Source organism: Dendrobates tinctorius, unplaced genomic scaffold (assembly GCF_039654945.1).
Source record: "Dendrobates tinctorius isolate UK_male_01 unplaced genomic scaffold, ASM3965494v1 ptg000102l, whole genome shotgun sequence".
Lineage (NCBI taxonomy): Eukaryota > Metazoa > Chordata > Amphibia > Anura > Dendrobatidae > Dendrobates > Dendrobates tinctorius.
The window spans coordinates 6,016,286-6,036,455 of record NW_027361770.1 but is presented as its reverse complement, the minus strand read 5'-3'; the positions used below and the strand labels follow the sequence as shown (position 1 = coordinate 6,036,455).

Genomic DNA, 20,170 nt, shown 5'->3' with positions numbered 1-20,170 from the left:
AAGAAATTCTCGTCCTGGTGTTCTCCGAATATTCCTGATCCCTTTCATCTTAACATTGCTCAGATTTTGGATTTTCTTCAAAAGGGACTTGATCTAGGTGAAGGTGCAGGTGTCAGCTCTTAGCTCTTTCTTTGACCAGAACTTAGCTAGTCATGGCTGGATAAAGCATTTCATGACCTCAGCAGCTAGAATCCGGCCTAGACTTCGCAGCCGGATTCCCCCTTGGGATTTAAATCTGGTGCTCAACAGTTGAACCAGAGATCCATTTGAACCTTTATTGTCTGAGTTTAAAAAACCTTACCCTTAAAACTGTCTTTCTGGTAGCAATTACTTCTGCTAGACGTGTAGGAGAGCTACAGGCCCTATCGATACAAAAGCCCTACTTAACAGTTACTGCAGATAGCATTATCCTCCACTTAGATCCCTCCTTTATGCATAAGGTAGTCTCAGACTTTTCATAGAGGTCAGGATATTGTGCTACCCTCATTCTGCCCAAATACTTCCAAAACAAAAGAGGAGGCCTTTTACACCCTCGATGTTCGTAGGGTGGGTCTCTACTACCTCCAACAAACCGAAGGTTTGAGGATTGACCGAAACGTATTTATTCAGCCCTCAGAATCAGAATAAGGTCAGGAAGGCGGCTAAGAATACGGTCGCCAATTGGATCAAACAAGCTATGTGTCTCGCATACTGACCACAGAACCTAGCTCCTCCTGCATCACTGAAGGCTCATTCTACACATTCAGTATCAACATCTTAGGCAGATAGAGGGAACGCATCTACTGAGCAAGTATGCAGAGCCGCCACCTGGTCTTCTGTCCATACGTTTACCAGACACTACAGACTAGATTTTAGTAGGGATTTAAAGGGAATCTGTCACCCCATTTTTTGCTGCCGGCACAGCCAACAGGGACTTACAGTATTTACAGCATTCTGTAATGCTGTAGATAAGCCCCCGATGTAACCTGAAAAATAAGAAAAACAAGTTATATTATACTCACCCAGGGGCGGTCCCGGTCCGGTTTTGGTCCGATGGGTGTTGCGGTCCAGTGCCTCCCATCTTCTAACGGTGATGTCTTCTTTGCTGCCTGTTGCGGCTCCTGCGCAGGCGCACTGCTCTGCCCTGTTGAGGGAGAGGTCCGGTGCCTGTGCACTGCAGTATTCTGCTCTGCCCTCAATAGGGCAGAGCAGTGCGCCTGCGCAGGAGCCGCAACAGGCAGCAAAGAAGAAGATGTCACCGTTAGAAGATGGGAGGCACCAGACCGCAACAACCATCGGACCAAAACTGGACCCGGACCGCCCCTGGGTGAGTATAATATAACTTGTTTTTCTTATCTTTCAGGTTACATCGGGGGCTTATCTACAGCATTACAGAATCCTGTAGATAAACCCCTAATGGCTGTGCCAGCAGCTGATAGACGAAAAAAGGGGTGACAGATTCCCTTTAACATTCGGCAGACGAGTTCTGCAGGCGGTTATCCCGCCCTAAGAAATTAGTTGTTGGTATTACTCCGATGCTGCTGTAGTGGAAGGTTACTAGAGAAAATAGAATTAGTCTTACCGGTAATTCGGTTTCTAGGAACCTTCCACGACAGCACCAATTTCCCTCTCTATCTGATGTTCTTATTGGATGATTCCTGCATTTTGGTGGTAACTATTCATGCTAGTGTGTCCAGAAAAACACTGATGGTTGTAGAAAGGGGAAGGGTATTTGACCTCTGTTTCCTGTCCCCCATTAGGGCGGGGAGACATCCTCCGATGCTGCTGTCATGGAAGGTTCCTAGAACCTGAATTACCGGAAGACTAATTCCATATATTTCTGACCCTGGAGGCGCTCTTATACCCGATTTTCCGTTTTAAAACAGCGATAAAGGAAAAGGCCATTTAGCGGCCGCCGTTTTAGTGCGTTAAGGGATTAAGGAAAAGCAATTACTAACCAAACTACGCCATGAAGACTAAGGAAATCTCCAAACAAGTCAGGGTTGAAGTTGTTGAGAAGTACAAGTCTGGGATTTTTTTTTTTTTTTATAACCCATCTTTATCTCTGATGATCCCCCTGCAGCACCAAATCCATTATCATCAAATGAAAAGAACATGGTACCACACCAGTCCTGCCAAGAGAGGGCCGCCCATCAAAACTCTCAGCCAGGGCAAGGAGGGCATTAATCAGAGAGGCAGCACAGAGACCAAAGGTAACCGTGAAGGAGCTGCAGAGCTCCCAAGCAAAGACTGGAGTATCTGTCCTTACAGCCACAATAAGCCGTACACTACTAAGAGGTGGCCTTTATGGAAAAAAGCCTTTACTTACAACCGAAAATTGTAAGGCTCATTTTAAGTTTGCTAAAAGACATGTGGAAGACTCTCCAAATGTATGGAGGAAGGTTCTGTGGTGATCAGATGAGACCAAAATTGACCTTTTTGGCCATCAAGGTACACGTTATGTCGGTCAACAAACTAACACAGCTCATCACCCCAAGAACACCATCCCCACAGTGAAACATGGTAGTGGAAGCATCATGCTGTGGAGATGTATTTTGACAGCAGGGGCAGGGATAATGGTCCTAGTTGACGGGAAGATGGATGGTGTGAAGTGCAGGGATATTCTTGAGCAAATTGTCAGTGATTTGAGCCCGGGACAGAGGTTTACCTTCCAACAAGACAATGACCCACAGCAGAGTGCTAAAGCAACACTCGAGTGGTTTAAGAGGAAACATGTAAATGTTTTGTGGTGACCTAATCAAAGCCCACACTTTAATCCAATTGAGAATCTGTGGTCAGACTCAAAGATTGCTGATAATTAGAAGAAACCATTGAACTTGAAGGAGCTGGAGCAGTTTTGCCTTGAGGAATGGGCAAAAATCTCAGTGAGAAGATGTGGAAAGCTCAGAGACTTACCCAAACTGACTTGCAGCTGTAACTGCTTCTAAAAGAGGCCTTCAAAGTAATGTCTTTAGTGGGGATGAATAGTTATGCACACTGAAGTTTTCAGTTACTTTGTCCTATTTGTTTACTGCACAATAAAAAGAGAACCAAATCTTCACTGCTGTAGGCACGTTTTACATGAACTGTTGTAAACCCTCAAAAAACAGTGACATTCCAGGTTGTGAGGTAGCAAAACACAAAAATGCCAAAAGAGAGAGATTGAGCATCCGCCTTCACAGAACAACTACAGCTATTCACTGGCCTCAGCACTCGGATAACGTACATGGGAGCAACCTAAGCTGGTGTTATTTGTGGTTATTTCTTTACTTGAGAAGATTCTTACCTTCTTGCCAGGTTTTCAGTGTTTTGTGTGTTTGTTTTCTTAAATCCAAGAAGTATCATTTCTCCTTGCGGAGAATGACATGCTAAGCATGTCGAGGTGAGGAGACTTAAAGCCGCAATGCTCCTCTGGGAAATATGCTAATTATGCAAATTGTCTCTTCAGAGAGGAAGAGGACTAGAATGGAGATTCTGGCTTGGCTTTTATCCTAAGTCATGTAAGAAGGCTCGTTAAAGGGTCAACATTGACTTTTAGGATTGCTACCTCCAATAGGTGTTTTCTTAAAGTTGTCCAGGTCTTATATCTTGATGACCCCTCCTTATTAAAGCATAACCAATCCTTTTCTAGAAGTAAAAAGGAGTTGAGCTCCAGTACCCAAGAACTACTACTACTACAGTGTATCAAGCTGGGCTGTTCCAGCCCTTTACACTGAAATTCTAGCCACAGCAAGCTGATTGGGTGGGAATTCTGGGGACCTCATGTCCACACACTCATGGGGACAAGTCATTAATATCTAAGTCCTGAGCAACCCCTTTAATGCTGTCAGGGTTCAATCGCACACGTTGGCTATGTTACATAAATTTCCAAGACTGCTGAAGTCAATGCACATGATAAACCAAAAAATTTCAGAAATGTCTGCACCAATTCTGCCATTTGTAAATACACCCTTTTTTAAGACCACATATAAGGGCACATTTTTACAGTCTAATTAATATTACATGTTTTATTGTTTTCGCCATTTAATTAGAAACTGCCAGAGAAGGATGGATGAAGCGGTAGGAGACCTTAAACAAGCTCTTCCACATTTAGTTGATTCTCTTCAAGTACATGTAGAAGTACATCAAAAATCCAACAGGTTTGTATTGTTAAAGGTCAATTAAATGTTCAAATAGTAAAAGTTAAGCATACATGGTACTTAATTATGGAAGTTTTATTAGTTCACAGGGTGGTGAAGTCACATTTTTGACGCCATTCTAGCTTTATATAAATTATAGCCAGTATTCTTAGTTTTGCACATTGTTTTTTTTCTCTTGTTCCAAGAGCTGTGACACAAAACAGGGTATTTACTAATAGAAAATGAATCCTTTCTATAGCTGTGCTGTGATCCATTTAGAATGGTGCCCCTGTTGGACTCCGCATAACAGCTTTCCTGGCCATGGAGAGACGCCTTAGAAGGTAGTGAGGATAGATGTACCCTAGTAATGCTGATGTCGAGGCTCTTCGCTATGGTAGCAGTCAAGTACTATAGCAGAGGATCTCTCCGCTCGCCTCAATAAATCACAGCATAACATCAAAGTGGCTGGAAACATAACCTGAAAATAACACGTTATGGGTCTCTCTCTGGTCGGGCCGGGAGTTAAAGTTTACATCAGGAGCATTATTATAGGTTTATCTTCGCACAGCAATGTTTTTGTAACCCATCCAATTGTGGAAAATATTAATTTTTCATTATTGATTAAACTGCAATTTTTTCCAGTTCAAACTTTTATTGAATTTATATTATGCAACAAAAACACAACAAATGTATGCAATACATATCATATGGTGCAATAATCTTTTATTAAAAAAAAAAGTAAACTGCAGTTTTTGTGGGACATTCTCTTTAAGTGACAAGCTTGTCATAAATTATCACAGTCTGAAAGTGGTTTATTTCCATTTCCTTATCCGGTTACTTGTATAGATTTGTTTTGTAGACAATTCATGAATACCAACAATCCCTGCCATTTAACTCTCCAATGCTGCACTTGCCACCGACTCTCTTATATGTATTAGGACATTCACATAGGGTTTGTAGCCCCTATAAAAATCATACTGGTACCAGAGATTTTACTAAATTAGTTTTATAAATAAAACATTATATTGAATTTAGGAGCGCACGCACTCTGTCCCTGCAGTGTCAGTGTGTGCTTGTTTTCATTTCCCTCTTGTCAGCCTTGGTTGCCGGCTGCTGTGATTCTGTGTTCAGCCAGCGACTGTACTCTCAGGAGAAAGTTGAGAATACACATGCAAACATTGACACTGTGTTTTCAGCCCCTGCTCTGTCATTGTGTGCATTGGTGTGGATTTAGGGGGACTGCTGATGCGCGATTTTGTTTTTCAATTATTATTCACCGACAGAAAGTGTCAGTGACAAAAAATAGCAGCGTGCTGTGATTTCACTAAAATCTGATGCCACTAACCCATTCGTTTGGTTCATGTCATAATTTTCCAATACTTGTGACATATTTATTTTTTTATCAGTAGAGCTGAATGTTTGTCTTTTTTTTTTCATCTAGCATGCTGCCTTTTTCATTGATATCATTTTGGGGTACATATGATTTTTTTGGGGGGTGGGCTGGGAGTGGTGACGTGTTTTTTTTTTTTTTTTTTTTTTTTTTCCTGGTTATGGTGTTAACCAATTAAGTTTAATTTTATATTTTGATTGGACTTTTTACAGGCACAGCAATACCAAATATACAGTGGGGGAAATAAGTATTTGATCCCTTGCTGGTTTCCCCCCTGACAAAGACATATACAGTCTATAATTTTAAGGGTAGGTTAATTTTAACATTGAGATATCGAATATAAAAAATAAAATCCAGAAAATCACATTGTGTAAATTATATAAATTTATTTTCCTTTTGCAGTGAAAAATAAGTATTTGACCCCTCTGGCAAATAAGACTTAATACTTGGTGGCAAAACCCTTGTTGGCAGGCACAAGCAGTCAGACTTAAAGCAGAAATTTAGGCCCCGGCTTGGACTTATTCACGGAGCAAACCCGAGGCTCCGCCCACCGGAAAACATCACGCCCGTATCCCCGCCCCTCAAATGGGCGCTTCTCACTCACTTCGAGACTTACGCCTCTGCAACTCCCAGGGGCCATCTTTATACACCCGGTCGGCTCTCTGAATCCTCAATCCTGATGCGGCGCCAAGCAGATAGCAGGGCATTTTTAAAGGGACACAATGGAACTGCAGCACTCACGGGCAACAGGACCTGGGTAAGAGCCCTAACCTTGCAGCAGATATCAACCCACATTGGCCCTTCTGTTGTGAGTTCATTTTCTGGTCTACCAGTCAGGCTCCCTTTGGTGGTAACAGGAGGTAGTGAGGCTGATTTAATCAGTAGAGATATGCCACCTGATAATGAGGATGACGATTGGACCTCAGGAATCTCAGATTGGATGTAAGACAGCCGACGCCCTACTCTGGTGCTGGTGATTCCTTCTGCTTGTCAGGTCTTGGTTCTCAGCTCTGTTCCAGTCAGCTCAAGCTAAGTTTCTTTGCTAATGTTCACACTTGATTTTGTTGTTCTATTCAGTTTTTTGTGTGGTCAGCCAGCCCCGGCTTGGGCTGTGCTGAATTTCCACTCTTATTTATCTGTATTTGCCAATTTGCTTTTTGTCCCTTATTAGATTGGCCTCTTTTTGCTGTCTCAGAATATTTCAGAGTGCTGATATAGTCGGAGAAGTCTAGTGACATCAGGGTTAATTTTATCAGAAGTGTTGGACATTATTTTGTAGGGTTTTGGGCAGATTGCAGACAGTGTCTTTCCTTTCCTCTCTTGTCTAGTTAGTTTGGGCCCCATCGTTTGCTCAGCCTATTTTCCTACCTGTGTTTGTGTTTTCATCTTGTTTCACCGTCAATACATGTGTGGGGGCTGTCTATTCCTTTGGGGTCTGCTCTGGGGCAGTTAGTTTTCCCTTTTCTTGTTTTAGGCTTATGTAGTCCTCCGGCCGTGACGAGGCGTCTAGGTTCATCGTAGACATGCTCCACGGCTGCTGCTAGTTGTGTGGTAGGATCAGGGATCTGCAATCTTCATAGTTATCAACCTCTCTGGTTTTTCTGGGCTTAGCATGTTTAGGTTTTTTCCTCCTCGGTGACCCATTCATAACACCCTTCCCTGCAGTTCCTTTATACTCTATTGAAGGATGTTAACAGCATAAGAAGTCAGGAGGCATACTGTAGTGCATTATGTCACTCCCTAAAAAGGGTAAAAGGTACATATGTTGACTTCCCTTCACCCATGACAACACACCTGAGAGAGGGATCTGCCCAGCCAGGACAGGAACCTACTGAAATATAAGGGCGCTACCTCTCCCCTGCTTCATTTGGGTTCCTGTCCTTGATGGGATTCCCATGCTGGAAGACGGACAGTACCTGTAATGGATTAAATGAAAAGTCCCATGCCCGTCCTGGCGTCGGAAGAGTGAGGAGACCCCCAATTTTGCAGTAAGCCTTCGGTCTGTTATTAGGTCTGAAGTGGAGGGCTCCCTTAAAACACTGCTGAGGAAAGGGAAGAAAAAGAGTAAAGCACGTCCCTCTAACTCCGACTCCTCTTGATACTCATCACAGGGCCTAGTTTATGTTGAATCCTCGTCCTCCTTGGGATAGTGATACAAGAGGTAGACCATGTTTTCTCTGTAGAGAACATGGATAGTCTACTTAAGGCCATTAGAACAACTATGGGCCTGAAAAAGGAGCAAACAACCAAGTCTCTTGAAGATGTCATGTTTGGGGGATTAGAGGAAAAGAAAAAAAATGAACCTTCCCGGTCAACGCTAAGGTTCAGGCCCTAATTAATAGGGAGTTGAGGAGGCCAAAGAAATCGGGGGGCCATGCCCTTATCCTCTAAAAGAAGGTATCCTTTTAAAGAGAAGGATGCAGAGCTATGGGACAAGGTTCCTAGAATAGAGGCAGCTGTGTCCAGGTCATATAAAAGATCAGCGCTCCCCTTAGAAGATTCAGGGGTACTCAGAGACCCAATAGATAAGAAGGCGGATACTTATCTGAGACACACATAGGAGGCGGCATCAGGAGGACTGAAGCCACCAATTGCTCGAACTTATGCCGCACATTCCCTAATGGTTTGGCTACAGCAGCTAGAGGAGCAACTTAAGTCTAAGGTCGCGAGACAGAATCCTGTTAGATATGTATCTATTACACGGAGCTGCAACATTTTTGGCAGATACATCTGAGACTGGCGGCCAGGTCGGCTGGTTTATCAAATGCGGCAAGGCGTGCCTTATGGCTCAAAGGCTGTCCTGGGGATTTGCAGTCAAAGAACAAGCTATGTTCCCTACCGTGTGAAGACCAATGTTTATTTGGAAAAAAACTGGATGACATTCTGGAGAATGCGAGTGACAAGAAGAAGGGCTTTCCCAGGTTCTCAGGGGAGGAAAGAAGGTCTTATTTTTTTTTTGGAGGAGAAAATTCAGAGGACATCCAGGAGAGAGAAGGAAATAAGACAGGGGGAAAAGGGAGTCCGGATTCATGTTTAGCGGACCCACCTCCACCTCCAAGAAGTCCTCACAATGACACCAGAATTCCTGTAGAGGGGGGCTTTCACTCTTTGTTCAGGCCTGGGAGAACATCTCCTCCAGTACCTGGGTACTGAATATAGTGAAGGAAGGCCTGAAGATAGAGTTTTATCATTGGCCAAGTCAGACATTTATAATAACCCCTATCAGGAAAGCGACAGGAGAACAGCTTGCCCTAGAGACAGAGATCCTGGGCCTAGTGGACAAACAAGTCTTGTGCGAGGGTCCGGGCGAACAAAAGGGAAGGGGATTTTATTCCCCCCTCTTTTTGATTAAAAAAAGCCAGATGGCTCATTTAGGACTATTATAAATCTCAAAGGTCTCAATCGCTGAGTGACAAATCATACCTTCAAGATGGAGTCGGTGACTACAGCCGTAAAACTTCTCCATCATAATTGTTTTATGGTGGTGGTCGACTTAAAGGATGCATACTACCACATCCCGATCCATCCAGATTATCAGAAATATCTGAGGGTAGCGCTATACATCCAAGGCAAACTCTGACATTTTTAGTTCCGAACTCTTCCCTTTGGCCTGGCAATAGCCCAGAGAGTATTCACCAAAGTGATAGCAGAGATGACAGCCTTCTTCCGTATCCAGAAAACAGTTATAGTTCCTTATCTGGATGACTTTCTGATAGTAGGAGGATCAGAGGAACACTGCTGCGGAGTTGAAAGAGGTGTCAGTGACCCTACAAGAACAGGGGTGGATGGTGAATACTGAAAAATCAAGGCCAGAACCCCTAATGTTACAAGCCTTCTTGGACCTTGTCCTGGACTCCGAGCTGCAGGCTTGTTTCTTGCCCAAAGACAAGGTAGAGAAGGTGGTAAACCTAACCTCGACAGCCATAGAGCGGCAACAAATGACCCTGAAAAATGCAATGTCCCTGTTGGGAACCCCAACATCCTGTATGCCAGCAGTCAAGTGACCCAAATTCCATACCAGACAGCTGCATTGGGATCACAAGAACGGTGAACAAAAATCCCATAACTACACGGCGGAACCAAGCGAATGACCAGCATAGAGCTGGGACCACCGCAACAAAGGCTACCATCGGTAATACACTACGCCGCCAGAGATCCTGCAGTGTCAGATGTGTCCCCCTGCTTAAGCCAGTACATGTCTGGGCTCATCTGAAGTTAGCTAGAGAGCATTTGGATTATCTAGAAGAGTATTGGGAGAATGTCATATGGTCTGATGGAACCAAAGTAGAACTGTTTGGTAGAAACAAAACTTGCTGTGTTTGGAGGAGACAGAATGCTGAGTTGCATCCAAAGAACACCATACCTACTCTGAAGCATGGGTGTGGCAACATCATGCTTTGGGGCTGTTTCTCCGCAGAGGGAACTCCGCAGTCCTGCACTCTCAGGGTGTGGTAGTTATCACATACCCAGACAACCTCCTGATCAAGGAGCCATCTTTCCCAGCCTGCACGCAGGCGTCCGTTTCTCTTTGGACACATTTTCTCACCTGGGCTGGCTGATAAACTTAAATCTTTCTCGATCCCGACTCAACGGATATCCCTTTTAGGAATGTCCCTGCACTCCTCCTGAGGGGGTATTTTTCCTTCGAGGCACAGTCATTGCCCTTGATCAGGGAGCTTGGGCACTTTGTCGCCCATTTCCTCACTATCTGGGACAGGAATCCATTCTCTCTTGACCGTCATTGCCGCTAAGCCTCCGCGGTATGGCGGAGACCCCAGATTGTGCCAGGGATTCTTAAAATCAGTGCCAATTGCATTTTGAATTGCTACCTTAGCAATATCCCACTGACCGAGCCAAGGAGACCTTTGTGGTATGCCACTTGGAGGGTGAGGCGTTGGCCTGGTTAAACCCCCTCTGGGAGCGAGACAATCTGTTGGTCTCCCAGCTCTCTACTTTCCTTGAGACCTTTCGCAAGGTTTTCGACGAACATGGACGCCTGGCCTCGACCACCGAGTCTCTGTTTACAGGGGGGCCCAAGAAAAAAATTGACATAGGATCCTCCTATAAAATCTAACCAGCAAAGGCTAGGCAGACAGCTGCGGGCTGATATTAATAGCCTAGGAAGGGGCCATGGGTAATGGCCCCTCCCAGACTACTGTAAAAACATTAGCTCTCTGAAAAGGTGCATCTGTTATATGCCCCAAAATCTAGCACTAATCCTCGCTCTGGGGTTCATATTTGTGGGGTTGATGTCACCTTTGTATTGTCAGGTGACATCAAGCCCACAGGTTAGTAATTAAGAGGTGTCTATAAGACACCTAACCATTAGTAACACCATAGTGATATTGTATGAAAACACAGACACCTAGAATATAGTCCTTTCTCTCCTATATAATTGTCTAATCATGTCTGTAACGGAAATCCCGCGTCGCTGATTGGTCGCGCCCAGTAGCTTCTGTAACTCAGCAATATAGCCACAACCAACTCTGCACTGATAAGTCAGCTGCAGATGTCTTCACAATGCAGGAGGTGAGCACAGGCAGCGATGATGTGGCGCCCCTGAGGGTTCAGTCGCCACAGAGGTACTGCACCTCCTCCTGAGGTGTGGTACCCAACAATCCAGGTAAGGTGGAGACACCTGACCACACTCCAACACTCACATCCCACACGCACACCAGTAGTGTAGAAGAGCAACCTTTGTGGCTCCCTGCTCGGAACACGAAGAGTGCTGGGAGGTGGGTGGAACTTAGACTGCACAAGAGAGCTGGAGAATATTAGGAAAAGGTCAGTCTGTGAGAGGAGATCCCCTGAGAGGGATGGAGTGAAGGAAGTGCTGCAGCAGACTCCTGTGACTGGAGCTGCTGGCACAGGAAAGAGTCGTAGAAAGCCTGATTCTTCAGAAGGAAGATAGTTTAGTACAGAACGTAAGGAGAAGAAGAGAACTAAGCACTAGGGTCAGAGCAGAGCCATTCCTCAAGTTTGAAGCGCATGGCCGGGGTCCGGTCCCCGAGGTTGTATGGATACTGATGTTCCTGCAGCAGAAACCGGAGGAATAGAAGTCATCACCACTTTATTCCCATCTAAGACTTGGGGGCACAACAGCAACGTGAGTGAGCCGGGAAATGATAGCAAGAAGTCCCCGAAGCAGGCTACAGCTATCTGCCGTACAAGTAGAGTTCTAAATAACATCAAGGAGGAACTTGAGTTTAATATGCAACTACAAGTACTTCAGATTAGGCGCTAGTGTGGAGACGTTCAGAGAAGGCATATGTTGGAGGAGTGCTGGAAAGGTGTACTTTACCTTGCCTGGGAGTTGGCTGAGCCCCTGACCTGGAGGACACGGCACCGAAGCTGGCATCTGTGTGCACCAGACTGTGAGTAAAGCCTTGGAACTACATGCCCTTGTGTCCTCCACTTATTCTTGCGCCTTACACCCGGCTCTGTTACATCTACTTCTTTACACCATCTCCCCACTTACCAAACTCATCTACTCTGCCCTGGGACTACAGCTCCCCCTGTGGGGAGCTTCAACATCATTGCTGCACCACACCATCTGTCCCAGAGAAGCAACCCTGCAGCGCTGGTCAAACTGACCATAAACCACAGGTGGCGTCACGAATCATCTCAACAACTTTATCCCCATCGCTCTACCCCTTTTACATTGACCGCCTGAGGCCACGGAACGGGTCACTGCCACTGTGACATCTCCCATTCAAGTCAACGGGCCCGGTACCGAGTGCCCCACGGCCTCTGGGGCGAGTCAATGACGTCACCAGCAGGGGAGGAGAAATCGTCAGTCCCGGAGCAGATCTTCCAGGGCGGTGTGCCCTATGAAAACGAAGTTAAAACCAACTCCTGACCCCTCAGCACACAAGGGGCAGCTCCAAGGAAGGCAGCAGAGGATGTTCCGATACAATTTGAGCACCGACACTGATTTCGCTGACAGCGATGATGTCAGCATCCTGGGAGGAGAAGCCGGGGAGCAGGAGGAGACAGCGGTCTGCAGCAAGATCTTCTAGGGCAGTGTGCCCGGTGAAAAAAAGTCCAAAATAGATCGCAGACTCATCAAGCCAAATAAACTACATACATATTCTAGAATACCCGATGCATTAGAATCGGGCCACCATCTAGTTTGAAATAATGACACAGACTCCTTTAATAATCTTAACCCCTTCTTGACCGGAGCTTTTTTCGTTTTTCGCTCCCCTTCTTCCCAGAGCCATAACTTTTTAATTTTTCCGTCAATATGGCCACGGGAGGGCTTATTTTTTGCGGGATCAGTTGTACTTTTGACCATGTAATGTACTCAAAAATGGGAAAAAAATTCCAAGTGTGGTGAAATTGCAAAAAAAGTGGAATCCCACATTTATTTTTTGTTTGGCTTTTTTGCCTGGTTCACTAATTATGATTCTCCAGGTCATTGCGAGTTAATAGACACCAATCATGTCTAGGTTCTCTTTTATCTAAGTGGTGAAAAAAATTTCCGAAGTTTGCTAAAAAAAAGAAAAAATTTGCACCATGTTCCAAGACCCGTAGCGTGTCCATTTTTCCTGTATTTTTTATTTTTCATTTGTTTTTTTTTTGTTTTTTTTTTTTTATTTTTTATATTTTGTATTTTTTATTTGTAATAAATAATAAAATATATACTTTTACATTTAGGATTTTTGGTCAACATGATTTTTTGCTTTGTGAAGAGATTTGACTGTCCTAATAATTATAATCATATAGTCTGTGGGTTTATCAGCTGTGTATACCACTTGGTTGGATATATCATTGCATGATTGCTGTTTTTACCCCAGCCTTCCTTTTTCATGTGTGGTGTTTTCTCTTTTATCTAAGTTGCGAAAATGTTTTCCACAGTTTGCTATAAAAAAAAAAATTTGCGCCATGTTCCGAGACCCGTAGCGTGTCCATTTTTCGTGATCTCGGGTTTGATGAGGGCTTATTTTTTGCGTGCCGAGCTGTTGTTTTTAGCGACTCCACTTTTATGCAGATATGTTCTTTTGATTGCCCGTTATTGCATTTTAATGCAATGTCGCGACGACCAAAAAAAAACGTAATTTTGGCGTTTTGATTTTTTTTCTCGCTACGCTGTTTAGCGATCAGGTTAATCCTTTTTTTTTATTGATCGGGCGATTCTGAACACGGCGATACCAAATATGTGTAGGTTTGATTTTTTTTATTTTATTTTGATTGGGAGAAAGGGGGGTGACTTAAACTTTTTGATTTTTTTTTTTTTTTTTAATGTTTAAACACTTTTTTTTTTTTTTTTTTGCTTTTGGCATGTTTCAATAGCCTCTATAGGAGGCTAGAAGCTGCCATAGCGTGATCGCCTCTGCTACATAGAGGTGATACACAGATAACCTCTATGTAGTTGAATTACAGCATTGCTATGAATGCCAACCACAGGGTGGTGCTCATAGCAATCTACCATCAACAATCATAGAGGTCTCGAGTAGACCTCAGGTTGTTATGGCAACGCATTGCTGACCCCCCCCCCCCCCCCCCCGATCACGTGATAGAGGTCGGCAATGTGCGTATTTCCGGCTGCGCTGGAAACTCTAGTTAAATGCCCGCTGTCAGCGTTTGACAGTGGGATTTAACTAGTTAATAGGCGCGGGCGGATGGTGATTCTGCTCGCGTCTATTGCGGCACATGTCAGCTGTTCAAAGCTGCTACATGCCAGCTGTTTTAAGGTGGGCTCACCCCCAGAGCCCACCTCAAAGTGGGGGATACTGCCAGCTGATGTACTATTCCGTCAGCTGGCAGTAAGGTGTTAATTAAACCATGCTCACTGAACGCCTAATCCACCAAAGCCATTGTCTCCTGCAATAAATATGAAGTAATAAACAACAATATTCCTCACCTGTCCCCAGAGAAGATAATCCATAATGTCCCATGATGATCCTGATCACTTTGAGAGCAGTCACATCAGTGATGTGACTGCTCTCAAAGACAGCTGGTGATGCACTGCAGGAGCAATTACCTCCTATCAGTAAATCACTTGGCTGCTGTGAGTTCACCGGAGTTCATCAGCTCCTGTGATCTCCCTTCAGGGATTTGGTGTTGGGTGAGTGCAATGGGTTTTTTATTTTTATTTGAATATGCATGTAATTTTACTTTTTTTCTTATCCAACTGTGAGCACAAGCGCCGACAGAGCAGAGTATGTCTCCCATCAGCAACATCTGCTGTCACTGTTATCAGTGATAGCAGATGTAGCCCGATAAGTGCAGTAGTCTCGTCAGCCCACGCTTGCGGGTCACAGCTGCGGGGTTACACTGACATCTGACAGCATTACCCTGTAGCGCTCTGATCAATGGTCTTAAGGTACTGTCACACTTAGCGATGCACCAGCGATCCCGACCAGCGATATGACCCGTTCAGGATCGCTGGTGCATCGCTAAGTGGTCGCTAGTGAGCTGCCACACAGGCAGATCTCACCAGCGACATCGCAGGGGTCGGGGGTCGCTACTTACCTGTCACACTAGGCGATCCTGACTTCCTCCCGCCCGGCTCCACGCTCGTCTCTCCACATGAAGCGCCGCAGGAAGCTGACGACGAGAAACAGTCCTGGACGTTCTCGCGCGATCAGCGATAACCAGCGGGGGAGCGGTCATAGGTAAGTATCAGACATAGCAATATCGCTAGCAATATCGCTATAACGTCACAAGTTATAGCGATATTGCTAGCGATATCGCTTAGTGTGACAGGCCCTTTACCGACGGTACCATTACCGCCGATAAAAACTACCGCGCCGGTGTTTCCCATGCTGTCACACAGATGACGGTGTGGGAAACACCATAGGAAGCCGGTAAAACGCAAAACAAAAACTCATCAAATCCGCAAACATTTTTATACCTGCATTTATGCTGTGGATTTGACTGTGTCAGCTGAAGTCAATGGGTGAAAAGCGCTGCAGAAATGCACAAAGAATTGACATGCTGCAGAAAAAAACGCACTGCAAATACACACGGAAATTTACTGATCATGTGCACAACATTTCAGGTTTGTCATTGAATTACCTTGCATAAGGATTCTATTGCGTTTTTGGACCTTTTCCGTGCAGAAAAAAACTCATCGTGTGCACATAGCCTAAGAGCACAGGATAAGGATACATATGAGCCCAGCCTTGTTCTGTTTTCTGATTTTTGTGAGACAGAATGGAGATTTTTTTTTGTATCATTTTGGGGTACACAATATTTTTTGATCACTTTTTATTCAGATTTTTTAGATGCAGAATGAGCAAAAACCAGCAGTTCAATTATTTGTTTTTATTTTTATTGCCCCGTTCACTATGCGGTAAAACTGATAAGACGTGTATAGTTTTTTTTTTTTTTTTATGCTTTGCTGCTTTTCAGACTAAAATCAATATTTTACAAAAAATTTTTTTTTTTTTTTTTTTTTGCATTGCCATATTCTGAGAGCTATAACTTTTTTTTGCCAAATGAAGGCTTGTGTTTTGCAAGGCGGTTTGTTGTTTTCATACACTATTTTTTTACATTTGTCTTTTTGATCACTTTTTATTAAAATCTTTGTGTCGGTATGATGTAAAAGTGATGTCTTTGTTTTTGTTTTTTTTTTACGCTTTTCATCATATGGAAAAAATAACATGACAGATCGATTAACAAAAAGCTGACACTTCCAAATCAGAAACCTGGTGTGTACAGGCGTAACCTAAGAGTAGCCATCTTTATACATAATGAACAATGTTGCACTCTAGTGCTAAAGCAGGTAAATATGAAATGTATGAAAAATGAATAGCATTATTGCTCTAGATAATAACAAAAAAAATGGAGATACATTGAAATTCCACAATTATTTTTATTTTTTTTTTTTAAACCATGTTCACCAAATGACCTGCCATTTATGGTTCTCCAGGACATTGCTAGTTCTTAAGGTACTGTCACACTTAGCGATGTACCAGCGATCCCGACCAGCGATATGACGCAGTCAGGATCGCTGGTGCATCATCGCTAAGTGGTCGCTTGTGAGCTGCCACACAGGCAGATCTCACCAGCGACATCGCAGGGGTCGGGGGTCGCTACTTACGTGTCAGATGAGGTGATGAAGACGTCCTCCCGCCCGCGTCCACGCGTCACTCGTCTCCACAGCAGGAAGCTGACGACGAGAAACGGTCCAGGACGTTCTCGCGCGATTAGCGATAACTAGCGGGGGAGCGGTTGGAGGTAAGTATCAGACATAGCGATATCGCTAGCAATATCGCTATAACGTCACAAAAACCAGTGACGTTATAGCGATATTGCTAGCGATATCTCTTAGTGTGACAGGCCCTTTAGACACTGATTTACACTGTAGGAATGAAGAAAGCGCGAGTATGGTCTTATCTGATAAACAGGGTACGAACAGTACTAAAGTTCTACTCACCTGGTATAGGAGAGGTAAATTGCATATAATTGCCTATCAGCTGCCGCACATCCACAGGCCAAACCAGTGATATATCATCCCCTGAGGAAGAAGTGATTTTCACTTTGAAACACGTTGGTAATATGAATAAAACAGCAATCTTTTGATGTACAAGTGAATGTGTGTCATATTAAGCAGCGCATAAAATCCACAAACAGCTCTTTTAATTCATATATTTCTTAGACACCAAACATGTCTAGGTTTTTTTTAAGTGGTGAAAAAAATCCAAAGTTTGTTTAAAAAAAAAAAAAAAAAAGCGCCATTTTCCGAGACCTGTAGCGTCTCCATTTTTCGGAGTATGGGGCTGTGTGAGGGCTTATTTTTTGCGAGTCGAGCTGACTTTTTATTGATACAATTTTGGTGTAGATGCGATCTTTTGATCGCCTGTTATTGAATTTTAATGCAACAACAACCAAAGGGGTCTGTTGAATGTGACACGGGCGCTCATGGGTGGGATTATTGATGCGCTTCCAATGCAATCGCATTAAATGCCGCTGTCAATTTAACAGATTAACAGCCACGAGTGGATACGATTTCAACTACGGCTGTTAGGGGCACATGTTAGCTTTTCAAAACAGCTGACATGTTCCAGGAAAGATGTGGGCTCAGCGCTGGAGCCCCCCCACATCAAAAGGAGAGACACGACATATACGGCGCATGTTGTGGAGGGGTTAATGACCGCCGTTTTAAAACATCCAGAATAAGGCTCCTTAACTACTGTCATTTTCATGCTTATATGGGGGTCATTAGGTGGTTAAGTAACATTTGAGGATACTTTACAACCCACAAGAACATAGTAGTCAGTCCCCTTCACATACTAAGGTTAATGTTTAAGGCATCTTCTGTGTCCTGTACAAGAGGGCACAGATGCAGATATATTCGCAAAGGAATTGTTACCTTTCGTTCTAATACCACCTAATGAAATGGCAAATTAGAAAAAAAGCATCAACAATATTTTAACATGAATCTTCATTTGAACAATAGATAATTTTCTGACGTCGCATTTTCTTTAACCCCTTTCTGACATCGGGCGTAATGGTACGCTGATGTCGGACTCCCCCTGTTTGGTGCTGGCTCCGGCACTGAGCCCGCACCTTTCCGGGCACATGACAGCTGATATATACAGCTGACATGTGCCCGCAACAGCCGTGGGTGGAATCGCGATCCACTGTCAGGACTCGAATATTTTTGATTACCTTTTGGTCATGACTGCCCTTTTTCAATATAGCGTGTTTTGTTTCATGTGCCCCTTGTCTTCCTGCTTTATAACTCCACCCCATACTCTAGTCTATGCTAGAGTATTCTGCCTGTGTTCTGCAACTGGTGGTTTCCTGACTTTCCAGCTGCTCTTGCAAACCTGTGTGAATATCCAGCTCCTCACTCTGAGATCCTGCTGTATTCATCCGTGTCAGCATTCCTCCTGCTCCTGACTACTCGTGCTGCTACCTCAGGGGCTGCTGGCTGCTGCTCCAGTTCTGCCTTTGTTTAGTTAGCTGCAAAGCTCGGGACTGCTCTGCTTAATCTGAGACTTCCTACCCAGGCCTCCCTGGATAATCTAACACCTTGTTTGGACTTGCTTATCCTTGCATGGACTAGACACGGACCTGCTTGTTTCCAGCATTCTCAAGTGCAAACTGTGCTTCAGATTGTTTTGCTGATTGCATTTCTCTCTGAGTCTTCGCACAGATTTGTCAAGTAGTTATTTGAAGTGTTATGGACTTGATTTTTCTCTGCACTTGTTTGAAGCACTGTGTGTTTATAATAAAGACTTTTTCACCTACAAACTGTGTTCTGTAGTGTCTTGCTCCACCCAAAAAGACTCCTGAGTCCTCCAGTATAATTATTACATCCACCCGCAGATATTAACTAGTTAAATGCTGCTGTTAATTTCTGACAGCGGCATTTAACTCATGCTTACCGGAAGCGCAACTGAAATCTCACCCATCGTTGACCCCGTCACATGATCGCAGGTCACCGATGGATCGGCATGACAACCAGAGGTCTTCACAGACCTCTGATTGTCATTGCTGGATTGCTATAAGTGCCGCCCGGTGGTTGGAGCTCATAGCAAGTGAGCATTTCTGCTATGCACAAGCTATCTGATGATTGCCTGTGTGTAGCAGAGCCAATCAGACAACTTCAGATTCTAGTCTCCCATGGAGACTATTGAAGCATGCAAAAAGATGGAAAAAAAAAAGAAAACTCTAAAGGTTCATCCACCCCCCTTTGCCCCATTCAAAATAAAACAATAAAAAAATCAAATATACACATTTGGTATCGCTGCATTCAGAATCACCCGATCTATCAATCTAAAAAAAGAATTAACCTGATCACTAAACGGTGTAACAAGAAAAATGTCAAAACACCAGAATTACGGTTTTTGGTCGCCACAATATTGCATTAAAGTGCTATAACGGGCGATCAAAAGATTGTATCCACACCAAAATGGTATAGTTAAAATCATCAGCTCAGCACACAAAAAATAAGACCCCCACTCTAACTTTGGAATTTTTTTTCACCATTTAAATAAAAAAGAAGCTATACATGTTTAGTGTCTGTGAACTCACAATGACCTGGAAAATCATAATGGTAGGTCAGGTTTAGCATTTAGTGGACATGGTTAAAAAACAAACTGTGGAATTGCACTTTTTTTTTTGCAATTTTACTGCACTTTTAGGTCAGGTTTAGCATTTAGTGGACATGGTTAAAAAACAAACTGTGGAACTGCACTTTTTTTTTTTGCAATTTTACTGCACTTGGAATTTTTTTTTCCCCGTTTTCAAGCACACGATATGTTAAAACCAATGGTGTCATTCAAAAGTACAACTCTCAAGCAAAAAACAAACCCTCACGTGGCCTTAGTGACTGAAAAATAAAAAAGTTTCGGCTCTGGGTAGAAGGGGAGCAAAAAGCAGAAATTCAAAAACTGAAATGCCTCTGGTCATTAAGGGGATAATATCTCACTTAAAAATTACTCTGAGTTGTGATGTGTTAAAACTTGTTTCTTATGACTATAATATACAGTGTATGTATATGATATATATATACATCATTTTCATGTTTCAGCACAGCAAAAACTGAAGATGTAACAAGTCATGTGATGCAGCTATTAACAAGACATTGCGTTGTCTTTGGAGATTACATATGGACTGAATTTGATGACGCTTTTTTGGTGAAGAATGTGAACTCTGTAGCTGTTGTAGACACAGAATTACAGCTGAAGGCCAGAAAGGTAGGACAATTGTCAATGGTCCTTCT

General features: G+C 43.6%; 1 protein-coding gene across 6 annotated transcripts in view; it reads left to right on the top strand.

The window, feature by feature from the left end:
* Positions 1-20,170, top strand: part of TRIP13 (thyroid hormone receptor interactor 13) — a 256,246-nt gene that overhangs the window by 15,731 nt on the left and 220,345 nt on the right. For all 6 annotated transcript variants that reach the window (XM_073587704.1, XM_073587703.1, XM_073587706.1 and 3 more), the window contains exons 2-3: positions 4,011-4,118; positions 19,979-20,144. In XM_073587704.1, the coding sequence (XP_073443805.1) occupies positions 4,027-4,118; positions 19,979-20,144 (258 nt within the window). In that variant the 5' untranslated portion in view covers positions 4,011-4,026. The remainder of the gene's footprint in view (positions 1-4,010; positions 4,119-19,978; positions 20,145-20,170) is intronic.